General features: G+C 41.1%; 1 protein-coding gene across 1 annotated transcript in view; it reads left to right on the top strand.

Annotated features, from left to right (window-relative positions):
* IDE (insulin-degrading enzyme) overlaps window positions 1–2,924 on the top strand; it is a gene marked incomplete at its 5' end in the record, with an annotated part of 48,672 nt that extends 45,748 nt beyond the window's left edge. Inside the window, 2 exons of the mRNA XM_009083761.1 lie at window positions 1,497–1,564; window positions 2,680–2,924. Of these exons, the coding sequence (XP_009082009.1) occupies window positions 1,497–1,564; window positions 2,680–2,775 (164 nt within the window). The remainder of the gene's footprint in view (window positions 1–1,496; window positions 1,565–2,679) is intronic.
* Between the last annotated feature and the right edge of the window lie 19,920 nt (window positions 2,925–22,844).

The raw sequence follows: 22,844 nt of genomic DNA, 5'->3' as shown, positions 1-22,844 counted from the left end.
GCTTCAAATTTTCTGGTTAATGTTGGTGACCAAGTTCTTCAGCCTTTCTTTAACTTCTATACTTGTAGTGTCAAGTATATTGATATTAAACCAATATATCCTAAACCAGCATTTCTGTTTGCAACAGGCTATTTCAAAACAAACACAAAACTCTGTAATATTCCTACAGGAAAAAACCCAACCCTAAATCAGTATTTACAGTTATCAACCCAATGTGGATGTTTTTCCCTGACAAGCAATGAATGTCCACAATATTCTTCAAGCACCCGCAAAGGAGAAAACAAACCTGCAAATAAACAAAAGCCAAAACCTCTGGGAATGTCAAGCGCTATTTAAACTTCAGAAGGTCAATGTTTATTGAAGTGTTATTTTGAAATAATATAGATGAGCTGTACATTGTAAATTGTATTGTTCCATTTTAGAATTTAAGAAGGAAAAGGTTAAGAGTGTTTCTGGTTAACATGAATAAACGGAGAGAAAAAACTTGTTTCGTGTAGAGTTTTCACCAGTTTATACTGGACTTAAATTCCTACATGCATCTGGTTGCAAAATCAAAAATATTAAAGGCTTGTCTATAGTACAGAGAGAAGCAGAGAGCTCCATGAAAGTCATGAAACTCCTTCCAGCCTCAGAAGGATTGATTTTTACGGTATTGTAGAAATAATAACTTTGAAGCTGAGTAAGGAAGACTTTCTTCGAAGTGTCTTTCCAGTTTTCATGACTAGTAATTGCTAAATAGAAATAGCTCTGAAACTTTTCCTATCTGGAGAAAACTTCTTGAAGTGTAGTAACTATATTGCCAGAATGGTTTATTATTTGCTTGGAATGGTGTCTTCCCAAGACAGTGGTGAGCATGGGGGATAACCTAACAAGCAATTACTCTTACAGAGATCGTAGCAAGTTATTTTCTCCACATAGGCCCCCAGTCCTAAACCACTTAATTTGGCATTTGGCCTCTTCTCTGCCATTAAAGAAACTGAGACTGGAAATGCAGGAAGAAGTTTTGGAGGAATTGGAGTGAGACATGCATGGAGACAGGCAGGGAGGACTTGGGGTTGCTATCCACAATTTTGGTACCTGGAGTAACCTCTAAGCCTCCATAGGCATGTCCTTAGCAAAAGGTGTTACTACATTGCTCTTGTGTGTACCACTGGCATTTGCTACTGTTCTTATAATTTGTACTGAGAAACAGTGTAAGGATTCATTTATCAGCAGAGTAGTAATTTTTATTTCTATGTTCTCTTTCTGTGTAAGTAAAATGAAAAGCCACTGCCTCAACTCATGTTCTCAAGTCGAATCATGGGTTAATGTTGGTCTTTCTAAAGACAGCCAAGGAGTATAAATGCAAAATGTTTAGAAAATCTTATTTAGCTATACTTTGAAATTAAAAACCCTGTGCTTTCTACAGATACGTGTCTTATAAGAGAAAACAGTTTATTATGTAAAAGATACTGATTAAATTATAGTCCTGAATTAATTCTGATGATGTTAAATAGGCCCTGTTGTTGGAGAATTTCCATGCCAAAATGATGTGAACCTGGCACCTGCACCACCACTACCACAGGTAAAAAGAAACCACACACACAAAATTTCCAGGCTGTATTCTTAACCTGGAGGTTTACTACCATTAAATACAAGTCTATAGGGAAAACAAACTTGAAATTCATACTGTTGTGGGGCTGATGTTTCAGCTCTTCCCTACATCACTGTTGTCCTCACTAACAACAGGGATTTTTCCTGACTTGTCAACAGTCTGTCCGGTTACCTTTGTTCCTTCTAGTCCACTGAAGTGAAAGCTAATAGCATTACTAAACTGTACTGAGTATCTGCACTATGGAGTAAATAGAGACAATTATTGTCTGAAAATACTCAATGTATATGACCAGATGTATCAACTCTCAAGAGAAAGATGCAGATGCATCAGCAAATTTATCGTCTTTGTTTAAAATCACCCGAACAATCCCCTAACTTAAAAGCGACAATAAACCCAACTATTTGCTCATTATCTTAAAGACTGAAATATTAATGCACATTCCTGTCAATGTGTGACCTGTGGAAGAAACAATTTGATCAATTTATTCATACAAGTCTTACAGCACTGAGCCCTTACTGGACCTTCAGTGAATTTTCTAGAAGGATGGTAGTGTTTGTCCGATAGATGATTAACTTTAGGCAGTGCAGTAGGTCTGTGTCCTTCATCAGCCCTTCCCAGTGACACAATTGCCATGGGTGGGAATTTCTGTATGAATTGTGTGTGGATATATCAGCCATTATGACAGAAATACTAAGAAGTCACTTTGTCACTGCATCTGAAAATAATTGTGCATTGAATAGCTATTGTGGTTTTGATCTTACCTGTGACATGTAAAGGGCAGGTGGGGGGTTCTGAAGCAGAGGTCATAAATGAAGAGAGAACCTCTGCCATTGTTAGTAATGCAGTTATGGCTGTTGTTTTAAATTACGTAGTGTAAACATGAAGCCATTTCTTTCACAAGAAATAACACTATATTTGGGGGGATCCTGTAGTAACAAAGTGTGAATCACTGATACTGTAGCAAAAATCAAGAAAGGTGTGTTTCTGTGTAGCTGTAGCAGCAGTTAAAATGCAAAGCAAGGGATTTCTCTCTGTTCTGACTGAAGGTATTGAGCAGACTTTCTCTTGCATACACTTCTTTGCAGCCAAGTGTGATTGAGAACATGACAGAGTTTAAGCGCCGTCTCCCGTTCTTCCCACTGGTGAAACCACATATCAATTTCATGGCTGCAAAACTGTGAAGAACCCCAATGGATGAAGAAATGCAGATGATGGCATGGTTTCGGGGGACTTCATGATGAACAGAATTATTAAAGATCATTAGGATAAATGGTTCTGTTCATTATGAAAGTCCTGAGCTGCTCCTCGGTTCATTCGACATTAGCTGTGTGTTAGGGATAGAGAGTATATAAAAATCAGTTGTGGTCATGTGTCATTTATATTACAGACAACCTGTTGAAAACCAAAATCAACTGAAACAATAATAACAATACAGAACTTGTAGATGCAGTATATTTTTAAAATAGCATATCCCTTCAAATTTTCATTCTGATGGAATAACCCTCCAGAGCAAACAAAACTGCTTGAAATGAGCTCATTACTCCTGAAAAACACCATTTAGTATCCCAGTAGTTATTACTGGGGGCTGGAGGGGGTCACAAAAGGAAGTCCATTTTTGGGATGGGGTCAACAATTTTTCTTAAAAATAGAGACTTTCACATTTTTTTGAAGTGATGAGTTGAATGATACTTTTTTAATTGATCCTTAATGCAACCAACATATTTTCTATTTAAGTTTTATGAAGACCAGTGGGGGGGGAATAAAAAAGAAATGTGACAACACAGTAGTAAGTGAGAGAATTGTCTTAATGAGAATAGCTGAAGATAAGGGCATGATTTTAATCTTTCTATACAAATTTGGGGGACATTTTATATTAAAACTAGTAAAATGCTGGAAACACTTTAATGGTGCATCTCATTTTTGTTATCAAAAATATTGTCCCAGTCTCTTGACATCTTCAACATCCTGTTCAGTTTTTCAGTGTTACTGTGAATTGTTACCATTTGGTATATCAAATACTTTATTCAGTGTCATCTTTTGTTTTCAGTTGCACATGTACTAATGGAGAACTCAGTCTGTTTTGCCTCATTTGTTATGTTAGGTCTCAGTCCAGCAAAGCACTCACTAATGCAAAGAACTTTACACACACACTCGTTCTTCACTCAGGAACAGGTGAATATCCAATACAGGCCCTGTAATGAATCAGATACATCATCATTCTGATACATGTGTGGGTCCTTCTTGTCCTTCAGGATTTGGGGCAGGGCAGTGCTGGGTTGGCAGTGCTGCTGCAGCACAGTGTGTGCTCCAGGTTACATCACAAAGGGCTTGTTCCTGCTTCCTGTGAGAAGGCTGAGCAAATCTGAGAAGGATCAAGAGTTATGCTGAAATACTCTGTGTGTGTGTGTGTGTATATATATATATATATATATTCCATAATGTAGTAAAATGATAAAAACAGTATATGGTGTCTAGTCTTCACCAGGTTTACTGACTTCTGCAGAGTGGTTTGGTGCTTGGGACAGCCCCAGATAGAAAAAGGTAAGGAGCTATCTTTGTAATACATGTATTACCTTTGTAATACATCAAAGAGATGATTCAGACAGGGTAGAGTATGCAAAGCTCTGAAGATGTAAAATCTGCTCATCAGGGCTGTTACTGAGGACTTGCCTCTTATCAAAAGGATTTGAAACTAATGTGCTCATGTTTGCCATACATCAGGGTCCTGGTGTAGTCCATAGGGCTGTGATTGATCAGTGCTCATTCTTAGACTGGCTCTGAAGCCAAATGAAATGAATGCTTGCCACAGTAAGGGCCTTTAGTTGTGTTTATCTGAGAGCCTCTTCTAACAGATTAAATATGGTGCATTTAAAAGTTGTTGTACAGGTTGACAGTACATGCTTCACATTGTTTTCATGAATTGGATGATAGTTTGTGATGTAACCTGTTGCCAAGGAAGGCCAATAGCATTTTCTTTAGCCTGAGGAGAAAAAGAGTTAAACAGTCTAAGCAAACTCAGTAAAGATGTGTCTGTTCAGAGAAGCTTTCATGGACCCTTCACATAAAATGGGTGTTTTACCCTCTTGAATTTTGCTTTTGTTTATAGTTTTCCTTCAGTAAAAGTATTTGTATTTTATATATATTAAAAGTTTTGACAACGTATTTTAAAAATATATATTTTGGGATTTAGTATTTAAACATACCACTCTTGAATAAAAGGAAATGGCTTCTATCGTGTAAAAATAGAGAGATATATTCATGGAAGTACTATCAACTCTAACAAATGATATGAGTAGATTGGAATAGCAGTCTGTTTAACACAAGCTCACAAGTTATGTTTTCCAGAGGAAAAAGTATAGGACTTCAAAGTTCTGTGACTGGATGTGGAAAGCCAAATAGTTTTCCAATAACTCTTAATTGCTTTTAAGTGTTCTCCAGCATTTTACAGTTACTGAGTTTGATATAGCAGTAAATTTTGATAAACTCAGGCATACTAATGGGTTCATTTTAATGGATCCAAAGCTGCAGTGTCTACAAGCAATAAAGAACTACCTAGAATACACTGTAATTCAATTTTAGTGCTTGTTAATTAGTTTATGTAAGAAACCATAAATTATTATTACATAACTGTAATTTTTGCAAGTGCTATTTTAAGCAGTTGATGTGGGATTGGGTGCATGTGACACAGCCAGTATGACAGAGTGCTAGAGTTATTCTGTTTACAATAAACAATCTGAATTTAATGTTTTGGAGTTCTTAATTTGTTTCATTTTAATTTTTGGGTTTTTTGCTTACTGATAATGTTAACATCTGTCAGTCTGTGCATGGTTTTTATCGACGTGTTAATTGTGATTTTCTGCTCTCCAGCTGGACTAGTTAGGCTCTAGCACTGCTGCAGCAGTGCTCCCAGTCACTTCCAGGGAAGCTTCAGGGGACTTCCCATGTGGCATCTCACACCTGTTCGGTAGATCCACCTCTGTTGCTCCTTGAGTGTATGAAAACTTAGTAATATAAAGGTAGAAATACTCGCACAAGACAGAATTTTAATTATCAAATAGGAAATTGTGAATTTAGGGCATGGCTGTGGGCAGACTGAGTCGTGCCTAGTGCAGCTTTACAGCATTGCTCTTGAGAAAATACTTTGCCTGGTCATTTCCTTTGTTCTATGCACACCAAAAGATTATGTTTTGAAAGGTTAGGAAGTAAGTGTGGTTGTTAGAGTAGTAAATAGTGTCAGTTCTGACAGCATAAAGAGACAAATCAGCAAGGCCTTCTGCTGTTCTGAGGGGGCTCCTCGAAGTAATACATGACAGTTAGCAACATTAAGAGACGGATTTTGTCCTTGGTGTTGGGAGGAGTGGTTGGTGCTCTCAGCAGAGGAATAAAATGCCAACAGAGCACCTGGAAAATTATTCATCCCCAACATCAGAGTGCTCTCCACTCCCAGGCATTAGGGGTTGGTGTAAATCTCATCTCACTGGCTTGACTGTCTTTTGCCAAAAATGAAGCTATCCAAATCTGCTTCAGCCATTACGATTAGCCATAAAAAATGCTTGAGCTTTTCCAGAATATCATATATGTGCTTGGATGTGAGCAGCCCTTACTGATAATGTGTTACACAGTCTGACCAGGCGTATGGAGAAAGCATTGCACACCTTTGTAACTTCATTTATTAGTATTATCTAGCTCTTGTTTTAAAACAAGGTCAGCAGAATTTCAGTTTACCTTTCCTCTTCCACTCCACTGCTGTAGGTCTGCTGTAAAGTGAAAATTCACTATCTTCTGCACCTTTGTATTTTCAGTATGTGACCATTGAACTGGTATGGCCATCCACAGTGACACTTGGGGCCTTCGCTTGAGCTGGTACCTAATGTGATACTCAAATCCAGCTCTGAAATGCTTTGTTTTCAAGTCAGTTTTTAATATTGTTGCTAATGCCATGCACCTCTGGGCTGTTTTAAAGGCAGAAGAGATCAGAAAGGCAGGCACCTTTCATACCTTCTAATTTCAAAAGAAGCCTATGTAGATTCTGCTGAAAGGCTTTTATTTGAAACATTTCTGTTTAGTGTTCAGAGAACATAATTACAGTATGTGCTGTGGGTGGACTATAATGGTAACAGTGGGTGAAATCTGAATTGCAGTTCAAAGGAACAAAGTGTGTCGGGCCAAAGGCCCAGCAGAATGTCATAATTAAATCAGCTTATTTGAACTGAAGCATTTAAACAGAGTTTAAGATTGAAAATATTAATGGCTTCTTAAATTAATGTTTCTAAGCCACTCAAAGTCTGTTAACTAAAGTGCAGCATTAAAGGGTGTAGACACCACACTGCTGGGCATTTGCCACTGTTAACTTTTAGGGTTCTCTCTGTAGTGGTGCAATGCAAAATCCCAGATTAAGTTCAGTGACTGTGCAGTGGGTGAGGGCAACAGATACACAGCTCCAAGCACAAGGAACTGACTAGGTGTGACCAGTAGGAAACTCTAGTGCCAGGCATCCAAGTTTAAATCCTGCATCTTCTCTTGAAGAGAAGGTTGTGTGGAGACCTCATAGCAACCTTCCAGTATCTGAAGGGGCTCCAGGGAAGCTGGAGAGGAGCTCTGTGTTAGGAACTGCAGTGATAGGACAGCGGATAATGGATTCACATTGAAGGAGGGGAAATTTAGGTTAGATATTAGCAAGTTTTTTTCCTGTGAGGGTGGTGAGACACTGGCACAGGTTGCCCAGGGAGGCTGTGGCTGCCCCAACCCTGGCAGTGTTCAAAGCCAGGTTGGATAAAACCTTGAGCAACCTGATCTGGTGGGAGGTGTCTGTGCCCAGGGCAGGGGGTTGGGACTGGGTGATCTCTAAGGTCCATTCCAACCTCTAAAATTCTATGATCTTTCTGAGGATTTGCCACCACTTTACTGTGTTGAATGTGCTTCCTTCTGCTTCACATTTTGATCACAGATTTTCATTGTCTGCTCAGCTTCCCTTTCAAGAAGGGGAGCAAGGAATTGTGGTACTTCCTCAGTGACTGCCAAACACAAGTAGAATTTCACTGGAGCAGCAGCTGGAAGTCAGGACTCCTTCCACCCCTCCCCTCCACCTGTACACAGAACTGTCTGATGTGTGAGGGCTCAGACACATACTCTGGTGGTGAATGCTTACAACAGCAGAGCAGGTTCAACAGAAGGGAATGAGTAGGTCCTCAGCCTGTATTAGTAACCTATTGGGAAGTGGGAAAAATAGCCAAGGGCAAATTCTAATAGAAGATGGAAATGAGGTTGCTGTTTTGGTAACTTGAACCAACCCCTGTATTGTGGCATAGAACAACACAGTTTTTACATGAAGTCAAGGATGGACTTCTGTGATGAGAAGGGTAGAAGAAGAGCTGTTTGAGAATTCCAGGGAGATGTAGGAGATCAATACTAATGCATTTTACATTGTTGAGTTATTTCAGAGCATGTGCAAAAATGGTATCCTGGGATAGCAAATGTAGAAAAGGTGGGTGTGGACACATGTCAGTGAAAACTGAGACTGGACTTTGATGATGTACATTTTGGATGTGATGCCTTTTAGTGGACAGAGGCCTTAAAGTGTTCCTGAGTAGTATTAAAGTGGTGCACTTGGTAAGGCAATGCTGGAACTTGTTTAAAACACCAGAAATACGTGAACATTTCACAGTGATAGTGCTCAAAAATATGGTTCACTTGGTCTTTTTCAAACTTCTCAACTTGCTTTGGAATGGAGTATGTTGAGCAGGACAGGTTTTGTGTATAAGCCAGGGAAGTTCACAAGATTAGTGCCCATCAAACAGTTCAACATCTCCTCACTTTATCCTGTTGTCATTGCAGTAACTTTGAGCCTGCTAATACTTGTGCATTCCAAGCCTTCTGCAGTGCTGGGGGGAAAGTGTTTCATATGATCAGTTTCTTACAACCTCTTAGTGAAATTAAAGTTCTTTGTTTTGACTGTGACATACCAGTGTTGTTCACTGGCACTTACCTGTTATAAGGGTGAAGCTTCAGGAGTCTGAAAAAAAAAAAATCTATGCAGATAATTCTGTTCACAGATTTGGTTAATTCCAATTTCCAGATAAAACTGTAGGGAGAGAAAGTAATTGTGGCAATTCTGCAGCATTAAATGTGTATTAGGAGCACAGGAATCTGTACTTATAACTGGATCTGTCATCTCCACAAGCTGATTGTTTAGTTCTGTATGTCACCTGCAAAGGCAGAGACATTTGCTGCTCATCTTGCATTGTGTCATGTTTCTCTGCCCAAGGAGAGGTGACCAGATACTCCCATTGTCACAGCAGGCAGAAGTGTGTCCCTTCAGCACTGCCACACCCCATGTGTGAGCTGCATGAGTGTGTTCTAGGACATTCTTCTCTGTGATTAGAGCTTATCTTCTAATTGTGGCAAGCTTTATCCATAAAATTATACAAAGGTGGCACCTACAGTATGTCCAAGCCTGGAGAGACACACTGAGATGCTGCCAGAGCTCAGCCAAGTGGGAGATTTGAGTAAAACTAATATGAAAACAGGTGCTACTCAACTGCAGCAGGAGAGTGATCTGCTGATGTATGCACACTATGATTTTATTGCTGTGAATAATCCAATAAAAATGTACCTTATGCAGCCTTTTCCTGGAAGCAGGAAGAGTGGAATGAATATTTAAGAGTTGGAATAGCTTGTAGGCTCTGTGTAACTTGAAGAATGTGTATGTAAAGAATGCTTGTAGTTTGGATTGTCCACTTGGAATTTCAGTGTCAGTAATTGTTAGTTTAAAGATGTGATGAATGTGAAAATGCAGAAGATTGTATTAAGCTCAATGTATACAAAGTGCAGGTGTGAGCTGCCCACACTGAGCCACTTTGGAAAAGCAATGTTGACATGGAAGATAATGCATATAAGTTGAAAGCAACTAGTTGCATGCAATTTTGCACTCCTTGTCTGATAATCATGTCTGTCTGTCCTGTCATTTGTATAAATGATCAGTTCCTGTGCAAAAGGGTCCTGTGTTACGTGTGTGAGCTACCAGTGCACAACTGTGGTGCTGTATGGCTAATCATATGTATTAGGCTTTCTTAAATGGTGAATTGAGTAACTTAGAGTGAAGACAAGACCTTAATTTCAGGGCAACTTGTAATGTCTGAACAGTCTTAAGTTTCATTTTGAGCTTTGAAAGCAGGAGAATAAAATTAGCAGAATCTCTTATCGATTTTATTAGCTCTACATTGTCTGTCAAACAGACACCAAAAAAATAAAGGCAGTTGAGATAACTGATAACTAAATACTAAAGTTGGCCTGACAACTGGGGTAAATGTGTTGCCTTTTAGTATATTGATAGTCCTAATTATGAAATATGTATATCTTAACAGTGGTTTGGGCATAAACTGACTCGTCATTTAAAATAATCTCAAGTACTCTTGGAATAGCTTAATAGCCCTGAAAGACTTGTAACATTTGTGGTTTTGCTTTAATTTGAGATCCCCATGCAAGGTCTCAGTCTTGGACAGAAGTAACCAGAGTCTTATAATTTCATAGCTTGTTGGACTGAGCTTTAATTTTGCAATGGTGTCACAGAGGTCTGTGACAGAAGATGGCAGAGGAGCTGCCTTGCTGATCCCCAGGAGCCACCACACACCCTGCAAACAAAAAGATCATGTATGTTTACATTTGTGCAGTCATTTGCAGTGTAAGTAATCTGTCCCTTTTTCTTGAGCTGAAGCAAATAATACTGCTGAAACAAGCTATGTGAAAAGACTGCAACTCAAAACTGAGGGGAGATTTATGTGTATGACTAAGTAAGACTATAAGGGATAGCACAGTCAGTAAGTAAACTATTAATAAGTAAACTATTTTACTTATTCTGGTGGTAATTTCTGGCTCATTGAACATGCTGAGGTGCTCTCATAAGCCATACCAGGAATGTACTGGCAGCAATGTGTACAGTCCTGGCAGACTGGTATGGCAGGAGAGAGCACACAACTTGGAGAGGTGTAATGAGAATGGATAGCACTACAGTATCCACAGATCTTTGGAATCTTTATTCCTGGTCCTGAAAATATGAATGGCTAAAGGTGTCAAGGGAGGAGAGTGATCCTGTCTTTATTGGCCCCTTGCAATCTGCCATGCCTTGGGCAAACCCAAAAGTTCTGTTCTTGAGCAGCAACTACATCAAATCAAATCTTACTCAACAGGTCTTTCCTTTGGTTTGATATAATATTAAGGTTAGTACCTTTTCCTTGTTAGAAAGGAAGTTTAATTATATTTGTCCTTTTGCAGTATTTATAGTGCACTATTGAGTGCTATTTCCAGCCAGATACCTGTGCCTCCAGGTAATGGCTGTGCATGTGTTTGACATTGCCTGTCACATCTAGTTCTTCATCTTTGAAATGAACAACAGAACTGGGTGTTTTATTTACGGTGATGCAAGAGAGGGAAAGACCTGAAGTATGAATTTTTGGGTCGCTTGTTGAGTCCTTAGAGTTGGCACTTACCAAAATGCTTTTGAATGTCAAGTTGAAGGAACTTATTGACAATAAATTTGGAGCTCTTTAGTGCCATTTTTGCAGTAATAAACTAAGGAGCAGGATTGTATGCTTAATTTTCAGAGGAATGTACAAATTCATGCTGTAGTCATGCATATTCAGTAATTACTGCCTGCTGTTTGACCAGGTTGGGGTAAGGGTAGACCAGGAAAGGAAGAGTTAATTTTTGGATCGTGGTTGTTTGTTGGGTTTGGTTTTATTTTTGGTTAGGTTTTCTTATCTGTTTCCAAGTTTGAAGAAAATTTGCTATGCAAGAAAATAAGTAACATTTAATATCTTAATTTTTAGCAAGTGTCAAGTTTTTAAACAGGTGTATTTTAATTTTTTATTGAGAAGTTTAGTTTTCATTGCTTGGAAAACAGCACATCAGAGTAACAACGTCAGCTGAGACGATTCACCATGAAACAAGAAGCTTTCATGGTACTTTTCCATCACACTGTAATTAAAATTCTTCTTGGTGCTAAACGATACAAGGTTTGCTGTTCTTCCTGTAACAATGTGAAGAGTTTGTGCATCTCACCTTTATGCATGAAAACTATTTCCTTCCTTCCGCTGAGGAAAATCGTGTTTGTACGATTCTACCGAGAGGAAAAAAAAATAAAAATAAACAGAACTTTAAACGCTTCATCAGAGAAAATAAACCACTTTGAAAGCGCAGAACTAGTCCAGGTGTGTATTTTATACGGAGGAGGAGTGCGCGGCGTGAAAGCAGCAGGAACTGTGCCCACGGGAGAGGGATGGAGGGGAGGGAAGGGCTCGGTGTGTCCTGTGTGACACCAGGGGAGGGGAACGTGCTCGTGGCACAGAGGTTGGAGGGGTAAGCGCCAAGTGTTGAAGCAAAGGGAAAGGGAAACTGGAAGGGGCTGAGGTTATCTGGCAGCGCCAGGACAGGGTTATCTCCCGGGGTGGGTCCCGGCTCGGTCCCGCGTGTGTCGCTGCGATAAGCTCAGCGCTGCGGGCTCCAGGTGCTGCAGAGCCAGAGGGGTGAGGAACACTCTGCGCCAGCCCCTGATGGTGACAGACCTGTGTGTCAGCTTCCTGACCATCCCCTCCCTGGCTCTGGCTCCACGGCCGCCTCCTCTGGCCAGATTCAGTCCTCACCTCCTCACCCATCTGTCACCTGCCTCCTTCACCCAGTCTGGGACAAACAGCCTCCCACACCCTGTCCTGCAGCTCCTGTGCTCTCTGCACACATTAATGCACATCCATATTTCTCAATGGCTTCTCAGTCAGAGACCTGCCACATTTCTCATTAAGTGTCCAAACTATCACAGAAGAAACCTTCCACAGTTACTCACGGGAGCCACATAGCATGGTGTTCAAAGTTAGCAATTGGAAACATGGTCTTGTTAAAAGTACTAGGTAGCCTGGTGGTGGTAGCAGCAGCCTTCCTGTGTCAGGTGGAAGTGGAGGAGGAGGAAACATTTCCTTGTAGACCTCTGTAACTTGAGGCTGTCATATCTTTGAACAGAGAGGATCCTGCACATTAGCTTTCTAAAAGTTTGTATTAACAGTCTCATCTTGGCTCTAGACTTACTAGTAGGGGAAATGTGTGTATGCATAGGTATGTGCAGGCACCTGAGTGCTGAGCAGAGAACAGTGTGAGCCTTCAGGACAGAGCACAAGAAGAGGAATTGCCAGCAGTAGATAACTCATTAACTGCAGACTTTGCACAGGGAATGAAGGACCAAATTACTGAGCCATACAGGTCCCTTTCTCTGTGCTTTGCCATGCACCAGGACCTTCTCCCCTGAGTCAGGCTTTCTGCTGGGTGTGAGCACCCCTGGGCTGCACCTGGCTCTAGGGGCTGGCTCATATATCTGCCTGGAAGAGATGCCTGGTTTGCACATTGAAAGGATAAACTGCTTATCCAGTTTTCTGTAATTCTGTCACAGAGAGCAAAAGCTCATCTGACTGGTTTAACTTAAGGGTAAATACAAAGCAATGTGGTTGAAGGAGATAGAAAATGGAGAAGGGACTCTGAATCAGCTGATTTATATTTAAAGGCTTTATTCTGCTTGCTCTCTCTTTCTAAAAATATTCTTTTCTGGATTGGAGAAATAATATATAAACGATACCCTGGCAAGAAGTGCATAAAATCTGACAGATGAATAAATTGCATTCTCCAGAGCTGTAAGCTCGAAAAGAACATTGCAGAGATAATGCATGTTCTTAGCTTGAGAGAAATCCTGTCCATTAGCAACACACCCCTCTGAAGATTGATCTGAACTTCTGAGCTCTAAATTGAGTAATTGCACTGTGAGATCTGAAAAAAATTGAATTATTTAATTTCCAATTCACCAAAATTGAATAACATTGCAGTTGGTGATTTAAAATGTTGTTGAATTAATTATGACATTTTGTTAAATTCCCTTTTGTCTTTCCTGTGTCAGTTTTTTTATTTCAAAGGCCTCGCTCATGTGACAAGTGTCCCACCCCAACATGGAGGAGAGATGAGTCAGAGATTTGTCAGCTTGAATGGCCTTAGACCTATACTTATCCCTGCTGACCACTGCGATGCATCTGCAGCAGTGTTACTTGCATATTAAAGAGCAAGGCTGAGAAAGCTAAGCCTTCCTTGCTCAACTCTGTTCTTCTGACCCTCTGCTACAGCCTGTCCTGGAGAACAGGTCAGAGTCACACACACAGAGCTGTAATAAGTAACCTAAATCTAGCAGCAAAGGAAAAGGTGAATTCATGTAGGAGTGAGTCTGAAGGTTGGTTTCATGGGGCGACTGCATCCGTCTCATGGCTGTATCGAAAGGATCAAGTGTGTCTCTCCATCTTCCTTCACAGCCACCTACCTCAAGCTTTTGGGCCACAGTCAGGAGTTGGGAATGGGTGACTGAAACAGCTCCTGCCAGGAAGGACAGTACAGGCTTGCTCAGTTAAAGCCATGTCCTTGCCTACACAGATTAATAGGAAGTCTAATATGATGTTACACACAGTATGAAAAGAACAGATGAACCTCTCAGCATCTTTCTTCATTCACTTTTGAATTCAACCTTGTGAATCTAAAATCTCCTTAACTTTCAGTAATCGCAGTTATGTAAGTAAAAGCATTAGCTGTGAATCCACACCCATTTGCAATCCTGGACACAATTATGACACATATTTCTGTGACTTAGAAATATGTGAGTGAAATCTGTACACAAACAGCTGCTCTTGGAGCTGGACTACAAGGCTGCCCAAGCCAGGCTGTTGACAGACTTGCACTCCTGCTGTGTGAGAAGGACTTTCTCTGTAGAGAAGGACTTGGGGGTCCTGGTGGACAACAAGCTGTCCATGAGTCACAGTGTGCCCTTGTGGCTAAGAATTCTGGGATGCATTAGGAAAAGCATTGCCAGCAGGTCAGGGAAGTGATCCTGTCCCTCTGCTCAGCCCTGGTGAGGCCACACCTGGAGTACTGTGTCCAGTTCTGGGCTCCTCAGGACCAGAGGGACATGGAGCTCCTGGAGCAGGTCCAGCAGAGTGTGATGAAGATAATGAAGGGACAGGGACTGGAGCACCTCCCTGATGAGGAAAGGCTGAGGGAGCTGGGGCTGTTCAGCCTTGAGAAGAGACAACTGAGAGGGACCTTAGTAATGTATATAAGTATCCAAAGGGACAGTGCCAAGAGGATGGCTCAGACTCTGCTCTGTGGTGAAAACCATTAAAACAAGTGTTAACAGCAAAACCTGATGCACAGGAAGTTCCACCTGAATACAAGGAAGAGCTTCTTTCCCGTGCAGTCACTGAGCACTGGACGGATTGCCCAGAGAGGTTGTGGATTCTCCCTAACTGGGGATATTCAAGAACCATCTGGATGCAATCCTGAGCCATGTACTCTAGGATGACCCTGCTTGAGCAGGGAGGTAGGGCCAGATGACACATTTTGGTCCCTTCCAACCTAACATTGTGTGATTCTGTGCAACACATACAGCATTTTTGGTCCAGGCTGGATCAAATATTGGTGCTTCAGACCACAGACATTGTACAGACCACAATGACCATTGCATGTGATCTACCTCATCTCCAAACTGCAAACCAAACCTGCTACCCATATGAAAAGAAGGCCTGCAGCCCTGGCTAAGAGAATAGGAAAGGAAATTACACCCTTGCTGAGGAGAGGCCTGTCAAAGCCTATTAGGATGTGGCATGTTGGGCTGCCAAAGTTCAGCTGAAGACAAATTTCTCCCTTCTCTGTATTGTGTGTTTTATTTTTGTGTCATCCCTCCAATTTGTTTTTCTGTGACATAATTTATAGCAAGTTCTTTATGGGACTAAAATAACTCAGCTTGGAGATGGGACACAGTTTGTTTTGTAATGCAGGTTAGAAGGTTGTTAGAAGGTTCCTGTCCCCAAATGGATAGCAGTGTGCCTGTACATGAAAGGTGAAAAGACTTCTTCCCTACTACAGTTTCTTGTCATCCCCTATTCTTGTAATGATTAGCCTTGAGTTTAATTTCAAGATTCTGTATTCTCTTTCTGGTTTAGGTATGTCATGTTGCATGATAACACCATCAATGCACCAAATATGCTCTTTTTTACTTGAACTTCTTATGCCTAATATTATAGTTGATGATTACTTTTAGATTTTGAGAGTTATTGCCATTGCACACATTTCCCTGAGACACTGTTTTCATTGGAAAACACATGCAACTAAGTTTTATTACTTCACGCCTGTCTGCACTTTAGTGCATTGGAGAAAAATTTATTTCTGAGAAATGGGGTTTGCATATTTGTATATATTCTTTTATACGCTGTTCATTAACTTAAAACATCTCTTGATGAGAGAACATATCAATAGGCTAAACATAATTACCTCTCACAAATCACCTATCCTTGATAGAATCAGCCACCCTGATGGCAACTCCCTGGTGGCAACTCCTTCATGATAAACCAGAATGCTGGATTTTGAGGTACAATCCAGAGAAAGCTGTTACCTAGGCAGGACTTCACAAACCTGATATTCAAGTTCTAAACAAAATGAATTCATATTTTGGGCTTAGAGAAAAAGGAGAAGTCTGGAACAATTACAAACATCTACTGAAAAAAGCAGCTCATGCTCATCACCTTGAGGCTTGCAGGCAGAGCTAAAAAATCTCAGCTTGACAGCAGGTGCCCACATAAGGGGAAAAAGCAATCTTCCCCTAGGATTCAGCCCTCAGCCTAACCACCACCTGCTGTTTTTGAGAGAGGAGTTATCCCTGGAACATTGCATTTGCATTGTGCTAACGTCAAGGCTTAGCACAGGACAAAAACATCATGAATTTAGCAGAAGTACTAATTCAGATAAGTATGGGCTCAGCTGTTGCTAAATTGGCAATTCAACGAGATAGTCTCTGCTCCCCTGCCATGGCCATTGTTGGCGCAGGAAGTTTTGTCTCAGTTCAGCGAGTATTCTGTTTTGTAAGCTCTCATTTGTCTTCTGTTTGACAGCTTACAGTGATTTTGTTTAGCTGTACTGATGAACTGCTGTCAATGGAAAAAGCTCCAACCACCAGAGGCATATGAGGATTAGCCAAAATGTACAATTCCGACACAGTTGGAAAATGGGGAGATTAACTGTAAAAGGACTGAACCAGAATATGAGATCAGATCATCTTCTCAGATACTGCATGTGTTCAGGATTGCAAATCCATATCCAACTATCTTTATCTCTGACCTTTAAAAGTAACTTTTCAGCACAACTGCAACTACTGGCAGGAGCAGCAGAAGCAGGAAAAAGAAAACAGTGCTGGCAAGTCCTAGCATTTTACCTGCTGGGACCTAGATCTGCTTTCACATCGTGCAGAATTTTAGCATTCCATCATCTGCTCTAGGCTTATATTGCATCCACAGCTGTGATAAGGAGGCATAATCTTGTTCTAGACATTATATGAAATCTGAATCTCTTCTCTGCCAAGCAGTTGGGACAGTTCCAGAACCCTGCCACAATGCTCTCACTTCTATTTTTTGTGTGGCTTCTGTGGAGTTGCTGGACTGTGGTCTGTCAGCATTTTGGTGTCAGAGCCTTAAAATGCACCGCTAGAGGATTTTTAAAATACTGTACCTGCTGGGAAAAAAAAGAAAAGGGCATGAAGGTTGTTTAATAGAGTGGATTAGCCTCAACCCTATCCTTACTTGAAGCAAGAAACAGCCAGCCCAGCTGTTTGCATTTAGGCTGTGCTCTCACCGTGCAGCGAGGCAGAGGGCACCCTGAGCCCTTTATGCCTTTGACTCATGTGCCTTTCCTGTGTCCTAGAGCTGGACTTGGCTTCCCTCCCAGAGGAAGAGAGAGGTACTATTCTGCCAGTCTGGCTCCAGAACAAAGTAATGACTTTCAGCTCAGCCCAAAGCTCTGTAGTTGCCCCGTGCCCCAAGAATAGGTTTGCAATGCACTGGCACCAGCTCAGTCTGCAGATCCCTTTTTTGTGCCTATCATGAAATAAGAGTAAGAGAAAAGAGTGTCTCAGCACAGCTCTGAGCTATCCCCCAGCAGTCTTTGTACCTCTCCTGCTGCTCGAGCTGGGAGCAGGTTACGCCTGCTGACTCTTGAGCCATTAGCAACCAGTGGTGGTCAGGCCCCAGGACAGAGACATCTGCTGTGGAGTGCAAGTGCTTCCTGTGAAGGCAACAGCCCAAAGGCTGGAGCATCACCAAAAGACTCCCACTAGCATCAGCAATCATGTGGAAAGTAGCAATAGGCAAGGTGCAGTACAATTGGAAGTATCAGGTGGCACATCCATGGCTCATTCAGTCACAAAATTGCTCTATGTGCCTCTGCTCATCGAGCAAAGACCATTCCTGAGCTGTGTAACTGCACCTTGAACCAGCTGAGATTTAATCTGCAGTAACATCCAGCTGTGACAGATTGGCCAAAGGTGCTTGAGGAACCTCAGTGCTCCACTGAAATTGACAGTTCATGTTGACAAGTGGCTGCTTGGTTTCTATGGATGGAAAAGGGCATTTGTAGGACTCCCCAGATGGTGCAATGAAAGTGAGCCTGTAGTCACTGCCCATAGCATCCCATACACTTCAGTAATGCGCAGATTTTGTCTCACCAAGTGATTCTTCACCTCCTCTTGCTTTTCAGCATGTTCTGCTTTCTCCAGCCAGGTGAGGCTCCTGCATATGATGGAGAGAACAGTCTGAAGGGCAGGGTGGCCAATAGATGGCCAATACAGTAGGCTGCCAGTCTGGTATCTCACTTTTGTTTTGGTATCAGTGTTGAAAAAAAAAGACAGGTTTTGGTTTGTGTGTGTGTGCATGGGTGTGGTGGTTTATCTAACACTGATGAGATGTTTCTAATACTATATGCACTACTCCAGACAGCACCAAGTTCACCTGCTAATAGTACTAGCATTTAACTTCATTGTACAGTCTCCCCATCATTCTGCTTCCTTTCCTACAGGACAGGGAACATTAAGTGTTACTGTGTTTTGATGGTAATACCAGTTCCTCCATAAGCCAATTAGTAAAAGAAGACACTTGGCTTTCAAAAAAAGGAAAGAAAAATCAAAGGAATTTTGAAAAAATCCTTTTAAAAAAAAATAAAAGTTAGAGAAAAATCAATTTTGAAGCCATCAATTCACATCTCAAAAATGCAATAATAAGGAAAGAATTTGCTTTGGAAAACAGGAAATGTTACAATGCAGAAACACCTCTCTCCCTTTTGGAGTCTTCTTTCCACGTGCCATGTAACTGTGGTGCATATTTGATTTATCCTAAACTATGTTTATTTGCTTTCTGACTGGAGCAGAACTGCCACATGCTGATCAATTCAGCTCCCTGCAGTGTGCACTGTGCCAAGCCTTGTTCCTTTAGAAACAGAATAGAACCAAACCAAAGCTGAAAACCACGGCCCAAGCTGCAGATTGTGGCTGATGCAGAAATACTCAGTTTCTCTTGGTCATGTTCCTGTGTCAGGCCAATGTGTTTTCACATTGGCTCAGTGCCTGCCACTCATAAGAATGTGTTTTAGGTGCAAGTGCAGGATTTCATGGCTTCCCAGATGATGATTATATAGCTGCCAAAAGGGATGAATTCATCTCATGCAACTACTTTAAGAAACACTTTGTTAATTTGCTCCTGAGGAATATCCAGATGCAACTAATTTCCCTGTAATGAGGCTCCTAGAGCTGACAGTCAATCAGGCTTTTGAAGGTGTCCAGCTTATTATACAGAATCATTTTGTTTTATTACTTTAAGTTCTTCATATGGGGATGGCATAAATGGTCATATTCCTCAATAATGAGACACTCCAAAGGGAGACTTTGGGGATTTAATTAATGTAATAACAAGGCAAAATAGGATAACTATGAAGGACACCTTCTGTTTGTCAACTGCAGGTTTGCAAACAGTTACTGATGTGACATCTGAGTGGCGGCTGCAAGGAATAAGGACTTTGGCCACATTTTGAGAGTGAGAAACTGGTAATGTTAGCTAATCCATGCATTTCACACAGTTGTGGGAGGCATTGGCAGGATTGTTTCCCATTCTAAGATATCCTATAATTAATTAGATAAACTGAACCCCCAGAAGAGGCCACAAATTTGGTAAGAGGACTGGAGCATCTCCCCTATGAGGACAGGCTGAGGAAGTTGAGGCTGCTCAGCCTGGAGAAGGTTGCGTAGAGACCTCAGAACAACTTTCCAGGATCTGAAGGGGCTCCAGGGAAGCTGGAGAGGGACTCTGTGTTAGGAGCTGCAGTGACAGGACAAGGGGCAATGGATTTAAATTGAAGGAGAGGATATTTAGGCTAGATATTAGGAAGAAGTTTTTCCCTGTGAGGGTGGTGAGACACTGGCACAGGTTGCCCAGGGAGGCTGTGGCTGCCCCAACCCTGGCAGTGTTCAAAGCCAGGTTGGCTGAAGCCTTGAGCAACATGTTCTGGTGGGAGGTGTCCCTGCCCAGGGCAGGGGGTTGGGACTGGATGATCTCTAAGGTCCATCCTAACCCCTAAAATTCTATGATTCTGTGATTCTATAAACTTCAGTTTTTCATGCAGAGATTTATCCCCATCTTGGTACTTGGTTAAAGAGACTGAAGCAGACAGAGCTCAGTGCTACAGGCCACATGGTATTGACCTTTGCAGAGGATGTACTCAAGATTCATGCTTGGCCAAGGAAGGCCCCATAGTACTCAGATTTTTGAGGAGACAAGATGATCCCTGACATCTGGGGCAGCTTCCATCTGCTGCTGGAATTGTCTCTGAAAAGTCTCCACAGATGCCACTAGTAAAGCTGGTTTATGTTTTTCTTGGTCCTAATCTGTAGATTAGGACAAAATATTTCTGTGGGCTGCTAATGACTCTACTCTTAAGTGTTATATAAAGGGATTTCAACACATAGTGTATGTGATTTAGCTCAGCAAGAACTGAAAGGCTGAGAGGAATGTTACAGACTGTGATCACCTACTTTGACTATCCAAAATAGCTTAGGACCTGAAGGCTTAGGAGAAACACATTTTCTGTCATTTGGCTTATAACTAGCTATATGGAAATGTTATAACTGTATTTAAAAAACCCAAAATGAATGGATGCAAAGAGTCTCAACCACTTCTGAGCCCCTTCAGAAAGGAAAAAACTGTTCATGAAGAATCTAGAGCTGAACAATGAGATGGAAGCATCTAGACTTTTGAAATCACAATTTACTCCTTAAGTTAGTTTGCATTTTCATACATCTTTGAAGAGAAGTGGGAAAAGAAGCCTAATTACCAGCAACAGAAATACACAGCACAGTCCTGTAGCTGCAGTAGGAGATGGGACTTGGTACTGGGGGAAGGTCAGCTGCAATTCACAGTATATAATTTATGCTAAGAGCAAAGCACTTTCATTTTATAATACCTGGAAATTTACCACCCCTCTGGAGAGAGACTCTGCCGTTAAGAAATGCCTTTTGCTTTTTCAAAAGAAATCACTGTCAGACCACACAAAAAAATTGTTTTGCATTTGAAAGGTACCAAAATCATGTAAAAAAAGTGAAACCTTTGTTCAGTGAAGTTCAGACTGAAATATTGTTATAGGTTAGCAACAATTTTCTGTGCTCCTTTCAGCAGTCAACAGAATTGCCGTTGTCTTATGAGAAATTCCATTCATGAGAAATCCCCAGCTTGGTCCTGAGGGAATTGGGTCCAATTTCAGATTCTGTATGTCAAACTGGCAATTTTTTTCTACCTCTGTTGTTATTCCTTCAATCCCCCCCACAAAATGCCTTTCCTCATGTAACTTATGTTCCATAAAACTTCTGCAGTGCTTCTCATCCCCAGGGAGTTATTATAATGTGTTATCTACATTGAAGCAACATCTGTCTTAGATTAAAGAAATGAAATACATAAAATCCCCTGAACCTGAAGTGCAAATACACTGGAAAAGCAACACTTTGCTCCTGCACTGTCTTGTTTGAAACAGAGTAATGCAAGAGAAATGCAGCAAACTCTGACTAGTAACAAACTCTGAATTACCCATGGGATCTTCACCTAGAACTATGCAAGAGAGGTAAGGTGGTAGAGATTTTCTTCCATCAAGTTACTGAAACAGTTCTGAACCAGCAACTATTTTGCTGCAGAAAAAAATAAAACCCACTCTTGATTTTCATTAAACTGAAAATGTTATTGATTCTAGGCTGCCTTACATATTCTATCTTCTGGGCATGAGAAGTATCTGGAAAATTGGTAGGGGGAGGCTCTTTCAGAGGTAGCATGTAAGGGTATTAGCTTCTTGTGATGATTCATGGCAAAGAAATGACAATTGCTGACAAAACAGTCTTTGGCCATACAGTGAATACTCAGAGCAGTCTGTTCCTTTATCAGCTCCCATTAGCTACAGCAGAGTGTTTCTGAGTGGTAGGAAGAGCAGAGGAGCAATTGCAAACCACAGAACACCCAAACATCAAGCTGTGCATGCTCTGTCAGAGTGGTCTGAAACTGCAAATTGCATTATTTTTTATTATTTTTAAATAAGCACAGTGCTTGCTAGGGAGGTCCACTGCTCAGGCAATTGCTTTTCCATGGCTTAGTCACTCAGCATTAAATGAGGTGCCTGCAAGATATGTTTTGACAGGTGCTGCTGAGCTGTTTAGTTGAGGCAGTTTCAAGTCATGTCTGCTGTTTGCTTTTAGTGGTTCTGGAATGGAATTTTTCTATTGAACAGTACAGTACACCAGAAATAACCTCACCATGCTCAACAATATTCAGAGGAGCAAAAGCAATTAAATATCCAGAGCATGTGGATAACTAACTGGCAAGAATGGACAAAGTGGCCACAGATCTTTAAGCCTTCTTGAGGGATAGGGGCCATGGTCTAATGGAGCTCGTTCATCTCTGTTTGCAGAACAAACTTTTCACTCACAGTTATATTCTCTTTGCTCACATGTTGTGTGACAGTTTCATTACTCAAGGACTTGAGTAAGGCTTGACATGAATTAATAAAGCCTTCCCTGGACTTCTGGATATTAGTAAAGCAGAAAGTATCTGAATGGTTGAAATGCTGAAAGTTTTGGCACAAATACTTGTAAGTTTGACAGCTCATTCCAACAGAGCAAATTGCTAAACAGCAATGAAGAAAGAAGACTTGGCCTCAGTGCCTACAAGTGTCAAACCAACTCATTACAGAGCACTGGCTTCTGTTTTTCCCAGGTTATGCTGGAATATATTGGAGCAGATAAAAGTGAGAAACATTCTCAAGTCACAGCAAGTGAAAGACTTGTTGGGAGAAGATGTGCCTTTTCAGTCAGCAGGATGGGAAGATGGTA

The sequence above is a fragment of the Acanthisitta chloris genome, unplaced genomic scaffold, assembly GCF_000695815.1.
Source record: "Acanthisitta chloris isolate BGI_N310 unplaced genomic scaffold, ASM69581v1 scaffold32981, whole genome shotgun sequence".
NCBI lineage: Eukaryota > Metazoa > Chordata > Aves > Passeriformes > Acanthisittidae > Acanthisitta > Acanthisitta chloris.
This window is presented reverse-complemented; position numbering and strand designations above follow the sequence as displayed.